General features: G+C 41.9%; 1 protein-coding gene across 7 annotated transcripts in view; it reads right to left on the minus strand.

Annotated features, from left to right (window-relative positions):
• Nucleotides 1-393: 393 nt before the first annotated feature.
• The window catches only part of SCARA3 (scavenger receptor class A member 3), a 62,046-nt gene continuing 49,856 nt past the window's right edge, over nt 394-12,583 (minus strand). For all 7 annotated transcript variants that reach the window (XM_072633839.1, XM_072633842.1, XM_072633838.1 and 4 more), the window contains one exon: nt 394-5,293. In XM_072633839.1, the coding sequence (XP_072489940.1) occupies nt 4,842-5,293 (452 nt within the window). In that variant the 3' untranslated portion in view covers nt 394-4,841. The remainder of the gene's footprint in view (nt 5,294-12,583) is intronic.

Consider the following 12,583-nt stretch of genomic DNA (forward strand, 5'->3'; position numbering starts at 1 on the left):
GATCTGGAAGGAACTTTGAGGTCATTGAGTCTTCATTTTACAAAGGAGGAAATAGGCAAACATGATTAAGCTATTTGACCAGGGTCACACAGCTAATAAGTGTCTGAAGTTGGATTTGAACACAAGCCTTCTTGACTTTAGCATTCTATTCACTGCACCACCTAGCTTCCTGAGAAAGATTCTTACCCTAGACCTGATATTTGGTTTGAATTTCTGTCTACTGACCAATCTCCCATTTGGTCTATTGACACTATTACTTTTGGAAAGTCATAGGAATCTAGGAGGATAGTTGAAGTACCACACGGGAAAATGGCAATAACTTCTCTACTTACTCAGCTCTCTCCATAGCAGCCAGATTTATTTGTTGGATAAGGAGATAACACGGAGTCTGAATTCAAATCAGCAAATTTATTTCACACCTTCCCTGTCCAAGGCCCATGTTAAGCACTCCAGGAGATAGAAAGCTAAGTAGGACATGCTTTCATGTAGCTGGTGGTCTTCATGGGGACTGGAGTCAATGCTGTTGGGGACCAGAGTAACCCTGAAGCCTCATCTCATCCTGTTCCAATTCTACATGCTTGGCATGTATTCCTGCCCTGGAACTTGGCTGTGGATAGAGAGCTTTGGATCCAATATTGGAGAATGTTCTTTCTAAGCTTGACTCTGCTTCTTGTATTGTGTATGACTCTGGGCTAAGTCCTCAGTTTCCTCATATGTAAGATGAAATGGTTGGACTAGATGACTTTCAACCTCTATGATCCTTCAGTAAGGTTTCATTGTATAATGTAAACTGCTTGAGGGCTGAGATCGTTTTGGTTTTGTCTTTATAGTTCCAGCACCTGGCACAGGGCCTGGCACAGACTAAGATCTTATTGAATACCTGTTGGGTTGAGTCAAACAATGAGACTCATTGCAGTTACAAGGTCATGGAAGTCAACCTAGAGGTTACATCAGAGGAAAGGACACAGGCCGTGAAGGATTTCTTTGTTTGGGGGATAGGTGGCATCAGAGTTTGCCAGAGGAGTGTATTTTCCCTTCCTCTGCTCTTTTGAATCCTTTTGGTTCTTCAAGTCCCAGGTGGAGGCCAACCTTCTCTATGAAGCCTCCTCTGACTACCCCAGCTTGCTGTCTTCTCTCCTTTCTGTGGCCAGGGAATGAATGTTTCAGTGAAATTAGCAATGGATCTGAAGAGAACCTGAATTCAAATCCTGACTCTTCTATTTACTGCCTACAGGCTTACCTCATTTTATTGTGCTATGAAGATATTGCCTTTTTTGAAGGTTGGTGCACCTCTGCATTGAGCAAGTCTATCAGCACCATTTTTCCAACAGCACATATTCACATCATGTTCCTGTGTCACGTTTTGGTAATTTTCTCATTATTTCATACTTTTTCATTATTATTGTATCTGTCATGGTGAGCTGTGATCAGTGATCTTTGATGTTACTGATGTAATTCTTTTGGGGCACCACAAACCATGCCCATGTAAGACAGTAAACTTAATTGATAAAGGTGTGTGTGTTCTGACCGCTGCACGCATCCAGTTGTTCCCCCATCTTTGTCCCTCTCCTAGGGCCCCCCTGTTCCCTGTCGAAGAATATTACATAAACTTAGTTGATAAAGCAGTGGCAAGGTTTGAGAGGAAATTTTTGAAAGAATTTTTAAAGAAATTGTACTGTGGGTAAAATGCTATCAAATAACATTGCATGCTACAGAGAACTCTTTCATGAAAGGAAGAGTCAACCAATGTGGCAAACTTCATTGTTGTCTTATTTTAAGAAATTGCCATAGCAACCCCAGCTTTCAGCAGCCACCACCCTGATCAGTCAGCAGCCATCAACATCAAGATAAGACCTTCTACTAGTAAAAAGATTGTGATTCACTGAAGGCTCAGATAATGGTTAGCATTTTTTAGCAATAAAGTATTTTTTAATTAAGGTATGCACATTGGTTTTTCTTTTACGACATAATGCTATTGCACACTTAATAGAATACAGTATATTGAAAATATAACTTCTATATGCATTGGGAAACAAAGTGACTTTCTTTATTGCAATATTTGCTTTATTGTGGTGGTCTGGAACTGAACCTGCAGTGTCTCTGAGGTATGCCTGTATATGACCACGGACAGGTCATTTAAACCTCCTGAGTGTCAGTTTCCTCATCTGTAAAATGGAGAGGTTGGGATACACTCTAAAATCACTCTAGTTCTAAATTTATGATCCTCTGGAAATTATTGCCTGTACTCCTCAGTTGGAACTTGGCCCCTATTTTAAATAATATGAGATAATCTGTGTAAAGTACTTTGAAAAACTTGAAGTGCTATATAAATGCTATCTGCTATTATTATTTTCTTTTTATCTTTGGGCATATTTTTATGCGTATGTTCTCTTCTGCTTTGGCTTATTCTACTGCCTACCCCCCAAATTCGGTCATAAAGACCTGTGGGGTAGGAACTACAATCCCCAACTTCTTAATCCCCTGGTCAAGCACTATGTTGTCCATAAAGGAGTCACTCAGTAAATGATTGTTGATTGATGGATGGACCAGAGTATCCAGAATCAGAGACTATGGGATGCACCTATCTTGTAGTGATTCCCCCATGTTCTATCAGAGCAGTATGTCTGTGGAAGAGAGGCACAGATATGAAGACTCTAGATGGAGTTGGATGTGTCTGGGGGTGATTTCTCTGTTCCACCAGAGCAGTCCCTCCCTGAGTCTATAGAGACTCTATGTGGGGTAGATGTTTCTGTGGGTGATTCCTCTATCTTCCACCAAAATGGCACCTCCTTGGAAGAAAGGTCAGGAAGCCCATCTCCCTCAGGTATCTCTTTATTCATCCATTAATACAATGTTTTGTGATATAGGTAGATATGAGGGTTGCACAGCTGCAGTGGGGGAATATGCAAACCAGTTGCATATTAATTCGAACAAAGACAATGAAAGTGGTACAAGGGCTTTGTTCCAGATCAATTAGTCTGATAGCAAAGACCCTAATCCCCTCTTCCCTAAAGTCTGGGATTGTGATCCTGCAGAAATGTGAGGATAGGTGGCTTCTGTGGTTCCCACAGACCAGGGAGGGCCATAGTTTAGGGAATCTTTATCCTTTCCCAAGGAATTTCTTGATATTTCTCTTTCCAGTGCCCTCTGGAAGCTGAGGGTGGTGGAAGTAGAGGGATGGCCTGTATCTTCTTGGGAAACAAGAGGATCAAACACTGTACTCATTTGAGGGCCCTACCCTTGATCTTTAAGTGGTGAGTCCTGTCCACTACTACAGTGAATTTATCCTTCTTCACTGGATTGGCTGGGGATGCTTTTTAGTCCTGGATCAGAGAGCAGAAAGGCATTCCTTGTGGGATCACTGTAAATATGCGTATAGAATGAGCAGCTGTTCAGTGTATGCTAGGGCCAGATGGACCTAGTGTGGTGGAAGCAGGGGGTACCTGCCGCTGCGTGGTACATCCCCTGTGACAACAATGAGCTCGTGTTCAGGGAACAGAGAGGGCCAGCCTCAGGGTTGGGTGTGAACGTGTGTGTGTGTGTGTGTGTGTGTGTGTGTGTGAAGACCTATCTTCCCAAAGCCCCCAAGCATGAGTATGTTTAACCAGGACCATCCTCTTCAGTTTGCTCTCTTTACCTCATCCCCACATCAGTAGCCTTTTCCATCCATTTTCATCAACCTACTTTAAGCAGTTTTCAAAGACTAGAAGATGCAGAGCAGGTGCTGATCTGTGCTAGTGAAGGGAGTTACCTCATGGGGAGTTTCCTGCCCCAATAAAATGACAGTTCCAGATCCTAAACCAAACTTTACAGTGCACTTTCAATCACTGGGTTTTTTTCTCTAAAGTGAAGACACCCTTCCATATTAGTTCTTATGGGGCTGCTGCATGCCCAAAGAGGAGGTGGGGAGCTAAGGGGCCTTTTATAAAGGCCCCTTGCTTTCAACTGAAACCAGAGGCCGGGCCCAGAGGAAGGCATGGCTATTTCTTTCTATTCCAATCAAGAAGATCATTCTCTCTGAAGTTATTCCTCTAAAGGTTTCTCAATCACCTCCAATAGGATAGAGTCCAAACCAAGAAGCTTTTTTGATGGCGAAATAGATCTACTACCTAATGATCTGCACAAACAGGAAGTTCCTTTTTGTCTTCTTCCTCAACACATCCAGGATATAGTTGACCCTAGTCATATTGGATATGATGGAGGAATAAGAGAGAATATTTGCCATACCAGTGATGACACTGGTTCAACACCTTCTCTTGGGTGATCACTACCAGATCGGTTATTGACTCCCATACAGTAATGTGCTTAATTCCCATCTGCATGGGCACCCTGAACCCATCTGCTCCTCCTCATGACCTGTATTCTCACCCTCCCAATGCTAGTCCAGTTAGACCCCTGTTCAGTGGAGAAAGGTTTTATGGGAAAGGGGAATAGTAAGAAGGGAGCTGCTGCTTCTTATCTTTGACCATCAGCACAATCATTCCATGAACATGACCACCGCAGCCTCCACCACCACCATCATCATCATCTCCATCCCCATCTTCCCCCTAAGAATGAACAAGTTTAGTCCCATTAATTTAGTACTGGGAACCATGGCAGCAGCCTTTTGGGATAAGACTGAGGTTCTAAGATCCCCACTGGGACTAGCCAAAGCAGCAAGCAGGAAGTGTTTTGAAAGCTGGAAATGGACAGGTCAGATCCAAAAGGAATCCTAGTGGAGACGAAGGAAGCACAGTTGTCTTTGGAGAGATGCTTCTTCCTTGACGGGACCTTGGGCTGCTTTGGGCAGTCCCTTTCCTCAGAACTTTTGTGTGGAAGCATTTCTAGGAAGTGGACTCTGTTCAGTAGGGACTCTGGTTTCCTGGTAGCCCTGGAGATCCAGGAAGACCTGGGGGGCCCTGTATGCCAGGCTCGCCCTTTGGACCCATGGGCCCAATCTGGCCTGGTAACCCTGTCTTCCCAGCAATCCCTGGCTTGCCCTGGGGTCCTGGTGGACCTGGAGAACCTGGGGGCCCCTCTGGCCCCTGGGGTCCCATATCACCCTTGGGACCTGGCTGTCCTTTGAGTCCTGCTGATCCAAAGCTGCCTTTAGATCCTTTAAGGCCTGGGAAACCTTTGAGGCCACTGGGTCCCCTTTCACCTGCTGGCCCTGCTTTACCAGGCTGACCCTGAGGGCCCTGAGGCCCAGGGGGGCCCATAGTGCCATTGTCTCCTTTGGGACCCCTGCTCCCATAGGGTCCCTTCACACCCATGTCGCCTTTGAGTCCTCTTGGTCCTGGAGGTCCAGGGATACCTAGGATTGGAAGAAAATGGGAGGTCAAGACATGGGACTTTGCTTAATATTGTAAAGAATGTAGAATGTGACATCTAGAAGAGAACTTAGAGATCTACTCCAACTGTCTCATTTTACATGTGAGGAAACTAAGGCCCAGAATGGTGAGGGTTTACCCAACCATGCTGGTATCCCAGCCATCATCCTGCCATGATATCCTGTTACTTCCATTACTGACGCTGATTATTCTTCTACCCTTCCTCTCTGATCTGGACCTTTTCCTCTAGCCCCCATTCTGGAATTGTGCTTACCTGAATGGTGAGGGTTCACCATATGGTCCCAGCCTCATACCCAATTCCACTACACCACACCTATCTTACTGCTAGGCCACCTTCCCTCCCCTCTGCTCTCAGGTCCACATTTAGCTTTGTGAACACTAAGCAAATCAACAATTTATCATTCCTAGAAAGAGAGTAAGAGTTGATTGACCTATGAGGCCACTCACCATTCCTGTGACTTCCCTATACATGTTGTTTTCTCCCATTAGAATATAATAATACATAATATAATATATAATAATTCTTGAGGGCAGGAGTTGTCTTTGCTTTATTCTTTGTATCCCCAGTATATAGCACTGTGCCCAGAACTTAATAAATATTGGGAAAGACTAACATGAACTGATCCAAAATGAAGTGAGCAGAATGAGGAAAACATTGTGGACAGGAACAGCAATATCATACAAGGATCAACTCTGAATGACTTAGTGCATTGTATCTTGGCGATACAATGATCCAAGACAATCCCAAAGGACTCACGGTGAAAAATGCTATTCACCTCCAGAGAAAGAACTCATGTTGTCTGAATATTGATTGAAGCATACTATTTTTTACCTTTTTTTGTTCAAATCTCCTTGCACAAAATGACTAATATGGAAATGTTTTGTGTGCTTGCACATGTATAACCTATATCAAAGAGGGGAGGGGAAGAGGAAGAAAGGAGGGAGAGATAGAATGTGGAACTCAAAACTTTAAAGAAAAGAATGTTAAAAATTGTACATGTAATTGGGGGAAAATAAATTATTTTAAAAAAATATTAAAAAGAACTTATGAAATGCATCTTTTATTGATGCATGAAATGATTTGCCTAGGATCATGGAGGCAGGGAGTTGTGAAATCAAACTAAGAATTCAAGTTTTTCTGACTTTGGTCTAGATAATAATTAATAATAATAACAACGAACATTTACATAGCACTTCAAGGTTTATAACATACTTTATGTAGATTATCTCACTTGAACTTCACAACAACACTGTGAGGTCAGTACTATGATTATTTCCATTTTACAGATGAAGAAACTGAAGTTGAGAGAGAGAAATAGACTTGGCCAAGATCGTACAGCTAGTGAGAATCTGAGGTAGGAGTTTAACTTGAGTCTTTCTGACGCCAAGTCAGGGACTCTCCCCACTCCACCGCTGTCCCTCAGCATTTGTTCTACTAGTTTCTTTGGTATTTTTCTATGAATAACATCTCTTCTCCCCTGTCCCACTTATTAGTATTTTATTTTTTCCAATTACATGTAAAGATAGCTTTCAACATTCACTTTTATAAGATTTTAGATTCCAAATTTCCCCTCCTTCTCACTACCCAAGACAGCAAGCAATCTGATAGAGGCTATACATGTACAATCATATTAAACATATTTCCACATTAGTCATGTTGTGAAAGAAGAATCAGAACCAAACACAAGAAAGAAAGAAAAAAGAGAGAAAATAGTATGTTGCAATTCGCATTCAGACTGTAGTTTTTTCTCTCAATGTGGATAGCATTTCCATCACAAGTCTTCTGGAATTGTCTTACATCATTGCATTACTGAGAAGAGTTAAGTTTGTCAAAGTTGATCATCACACAATGTGGCTGTTACTGTGTACAAGGTTCTCCTCGTTCTGCTCATGTCACTCAAAATCAGCTCATATAAGTCTTCTCAGGTTTTTCTGAAATCTGCCTGCTCATCATTTTTTGTAGCACAATAGTATTCCATTCCATTCATATACCCCAACTTGTTCAACCATTTCCCAATTGATGGGCATCCCCTCAATTTCCAATTCTTGGCCACCACAGAAAGAACTGCTATAAATATTTTTGTACATGTGTGTCCTTTATCCCTGTTTTATGATCTCTTCGGTATACAGCCCTAGAAGTGGTATTGCTGGACCAAAGAGTATATGCACAGTTTTATTGTTCTTTCGGCATAGTTCCAAATTGATCAGGTCACAACTCCACCAGCGATGCATCAGTGTTCCAATTTTCCCCCATCTTCTCCTACATTTATCATTTTCCTGTTTTGTACTCCAGATCCTCTGACTTCAAAATCGAAAGTTGTTTTTATGGCTTCAGGTCTCCTTGAAATCTTTCCCTGCCCATCCCAGTGCTCATAGGGTGCTTCCTTCTTTTTAATTCCCTCAGAACTCACCTTCCCTATGATTCTCATAGTCTTTAGCCAGCTTTCCTTGTAATATTGGTAATATTTTGTGTCTATGTTCTTTCTCTCTAGCTGGAACAGGACAAGTCCCGTATCCTGTATTCCTTGTACTCCAGAGCTTAGTGCAATAACCCATGGATGTTTTTTAAGAATTTCACTGATATATGGGGGCTTGCAGTGAGGAAACTCTCTCTACCAACGCATACTTGGTTAACAAGAATTTGTTATATGTTTCCCTGTTCCAGGCACTGTATGTTAAATGTTGGGGATACACAAGAGACAAAAGAGTCCCTGCCCACAAGAAACTTAGAGTCTAATGAGGGAGACTATGGGCAGACAAATAGATACAAATAAGCTGTAATTACACAAACACACATATAATTAGGAAATAATTAATTATGGCAAGGAAAGCACCAGAATTTAGAGGAGTTGGGAAAGGCTTTCTGCAGAAAATAGGATTTTACTTGGATTTAAAGGAAGCCAGGGAAGCAACCAGGCAGACATTAGGAGGGAGAGTCTGCATCAGCCATAGGGGACAGTGAAGAAAATACCCAGAGGGGAACAGATGAGATGTTTTATTTGTTGGATCAGGAGGCCAGAGTGGCTGGATTGAAGAGGAAATGGCAGGGATTAAGGTGTAAAGAGATGGGAAAGGTAGAAGACAACTAGGTTTTGAAGGCTAGGCCCACTCTCCCTTCTCATGCACACCTTTAACAGTATTATAGAAGGGTGGAGCTAGAAGATTCTAGTCAATTCTCCTCATTTTCCATATGGAAAGAGGTCCGAAGAGGTTACACGTGTAGGAAATATCAAAATTAGCAGGTCCTTTGACTGTAGCCTCAAAGCTCTGGCCATGATGTGATATCACTACTTATAGAACCTTAGTTTTCAGAGAGAAGGGCCCCCTGGGAGCTCCCTGGGAGTTACTGTAAACCAACCTAGTCCCCACCAGAGCCCTTCCCACCCCACCCTATAACTTCTCTGATTTTTCAGATTCTAACAATACTCCCTCTAGCCCCACCCTTTGTCCTCCCTCTAGCCTCCACCCCTCATCCTCCTTCTCCCACACCCCCATCACTTCTCTTGGAGTGATTGGTTCTAAGTGGAAATGAGAGGCTGTAAATGTTGCTCTCTTATGACCTAAACCAGGAATCAGAGCCCAGTCTCTAACCCACTGGAGCCAACCAAAACTTCAATGCCACCTCCATTCCTAACCTTCCCCTCCCAGCCTCTCCCCCTTCCATAGAAGATGTTGTCATGTATTGACTCACTTAGATATCTCAATAACAGAGAAAAGAATTCCCTGTGTGCTTCTAGGTTGTCTGCAGGAGGAAGACTGAGGACAGCTGTGGGGCTTTTGAAATGCCAACAGCCTGAGAAGCTTTGCCCTGGCCTATTTTCCATTATTTAACACCCTCCCTTCCCGGTGGGATGGCACCAAAATCAACATAGGCTCCCTAAAGCACTGCCCAAGGGCCACAGTTCTGGAACTAGATTTGTTTATAACCTGGCTCTGCTCAAGTTGGCCAAAACATAAGCATCATTTTGAGGCTGGAGAATTGGCCTGGTGAAGTGTGGTGGAAGGGACACTGGGAGGACGAGTCAGAAAGACTCCTTGGTCTCACTTCTCATTCTGTTGCCAACTACCTCATCTACTGACATGTGTGGCCTCAGTTTCCTCTGTAACATGGAGGGGTTGGTTCAAAGGAAGATGGAAAGACTCATTTGAATGGGTGCCCAAGAAAACAATATAGCCACAGTGACTACAACAAAGCAAAAGGGAAGAATGAAAAAATAAAACTAATCCAGCATCATTATAACACCCACACTTGGTGTTAGAATAGAACCTATAACCCAGCACTCCACCAGGCCCCTGGCTCCCATTCTGGGGCCTTGACCTAACAGGATCAATTTTCTTTCTTTAGTTTTCATCTCTTGAATTATTAGTGAGTTTGAATGTTGTTTTAAGGGATAGCTGATCATTTTTCCCCTTTTGAAATTATTCACATCCTTTGATCTTTTTATTCATGGTATAGTACCCTACTCATTCTTTTAAATATATATATATAGTGTATGTATGTATATGTATATGTATCTTTGTTTCAATGACCAAACATTTGGTTTTTCCACCTCCTACCTTCCTCCACCTATTGAAAAAGAAAAATAGTAATAAGGATAATATAAGACTTTAAGATTTGCCAAGCACTTTCTAAATATCTTATTTGATCCTCACAACAACCCTGAGAGGTAGATATTATTATTATTACCCCCTTCTTACAGATGAGGAAACTGAGGTAGTCAGAGGTTATGTGATAGAAAGAAAATGTATGTCTCCTGCATATTCACTCATCATCTTTTCTCTCAGGAGGTGATTAACATTCTTAGTCACTGATCTCTGGAATCCTTGTTGATCATTTAATTGGTCAGAGTTCTCAGGTGTTTCAGATTTATTCATTTTTACAATACTCTTTCTCTTGTCTATTTTATCAGTAGGTATCAAAGTCCCCTACTGAGTAAGAGAATAAAAAGATCCCATTTATTTTCAATGAAAAAAATGTTTTTATTTTATGTTTTCATAGCTTATATTTTTATAGACCTATCCTACTTAACATTATTAATCAGTCTTTACAAAAACATGATGTTAAGCCAAAATATCCAGGACAGTTAGCTTCAAAAGGGACAATATAATAAATGTCCTAATTGGCTTCGCTGGCCAAAGGATATTATACCAAGACTTGATGACTTTACTGTAGTCTTTGGTTACAATGCATTCACAAAGTTATTGCAAAGCCAAGTGGTGGTGCAGCCTAATTCAGGGTGTACCTGTGTGTTTGGTCCAAAGTACTTTCACTCACTGCATCTCATTTGTAGAAAGTAACAGAACCAGGATTAGAGGTCAGGTCTTTTGACTCCAAAATCAGAATGTTTTTTCATTACACATCCTGCCTTTATGTGAAATGTCCTTCCCTACAACTAGGGTGATCCTCTGCACTCAGGAGGCGTTGAATAAATGTTCTTTTGAATAATAATAAAGATGATAAGAATAATAGTTTGTAAAATGTCTGTTGTGGAACTCACTGTTCCCCAACTGTATTCAAGCCACAACGCTATACCATGCACACAGGGAGGAGAGGGGTGTGCTGTAATCTAGGGGCAGCTCAACCTTCCACCTCAATAGATTCTAAATCTTTACTAGCTGTGTGACACTGAGCTGGCCCAGCAGCTTCTCTCAATCTCAGTTTCCACATCTATAAAATGGTGATAATAATGTGCTTACCTCACAAGATTGTTGTGAAGGGACCAAATGAATTAGTATAGATAAAATGCTTTTCAAACCTTAAAGCACTGTGTAAATGGGACCTATTATTAGGTAGAGAGGAGATCCTTTTCATTGACCTAGGAATTTACAGGTGAATCTTATCAACATTTAATAATGTAATCATGGTCCCCTTGTGGTGTCATAAGGACTTCTTGGAGCCCAAAAGTTGCTCAGTTTGTCATTTCAGCACCTTTGTTATAAACAGCCCAAAGGTTGTTTTAAATCTCTGAAGTGGAGTTAGTTTTCCTTACAGTCCGTTTCTGTATATTTGAAACAGTTTTGGGTTTTTACAAACTGACTTTGGGACTCCTGGCTCTGAAGGGCTGTAACTTTGATGCTGTGAAGTAACTCTTATTTTCCCAGATTGCCTCCTTTTTGCTCTCAATAACCGTTTATTTACTTGTACAAAATCTTTTGAAAGGACTTTCTCTTTGTAGCAGCAATGAGGCTCTTGGCTATAGTATATACTCAGCAGAGTTGCCAAGTCTTTGCATGCCTACCTGTCTTACTGTAGGTAAACATACTCATCATCTATGGCTGCTGTTGCTATTCAGGATTGTGGAGTCAGAGTATAAGGTTGGCCTGAACAGAGCACAGTGAAGACAGGCCATAAAGTAAGGCAGAAACCTCCTCCAGTTGCTGGTTGCCTGAGCTAACTCAGCCTCTATCTGCAGAATATTAGTTCAGAGCTCACCTGCAGCTAGGTAGTGTAGTGTAGTGTAGTGTAGTGTAGTGTAGTGTAGTGTAGTGTAGTGTAGTGTAGTGTAGTGTAGTGTAGTGGATAGAGCACTAGGCTTGGAATCAGGAAGACTCATCAGATACATACTAGCTGTGTGACCCAGGGAAAGTCACTTAACCCTGTTTGCCTCAGTTTACTCATCTGTAAAATGAACATGAGAAAGAAATGACAAATCATTCCAGTGTCTGCCTAGAAAATCCCAAATGGAGTCATGAAGAGTTGAACATGATTGAAATGACTGAACAACAACAAAACTTTTAGAGAGAAACTCTTTGAAGGATTCCATGCCCAAAAGGGTCTCTATCCTCACTGCATTTGGTTAATCCACACCTGTATTTGGTGTTGTAGATTCCATATATTTTTCTCCAAGAATGATGCAGCTGCCATTGATCCAGAATTAGATGTGTCCTATCTTCTGTGTACCTGGGAAGATGGAACCTTCTCATACCGTTGCACTGGTCTGTGTGTACTGTTTGGAACTGGAAGGGAGTAGACTTTAATTATGGGTTAGCTGAGCCACCAGTGGCCAGTGGCCTAGAGTGAAAGCTGAAAAATCATTCTCTAGACTCTTGTCTCAGGTACCATGTTCTGAGTTTCCTACTCTTACTAACCAGTAGAAAGGTTATAGTAGAATTCATAGGTCCCAAAATGGGTGATACTGCCCCCAGAGGGGTTCTGGAATGATTGAGGGGAGGCAGGAGTAGCCTCAGGTGCAATTGCGGGGTGATGAAGAAGAATAAAGGGGTGGTGGAAGCATAAGGAAAGAAGATAAGAA

This window comes from Notamacropus eugenii, chromosome 1, assembly GCF_028372415.1.
Source record: "Notamacropus eugenii isolate mMacEug1 chromosome 1, mMacEug1.pri_v2, whole genome shotgun sequence".
Lineage (NCBI taxonomy): Eukaryota > Metazoa > Chordata > Mammalia > Diprotodontia > Macropodidae > Notamacropus > Notamacropus eugenii.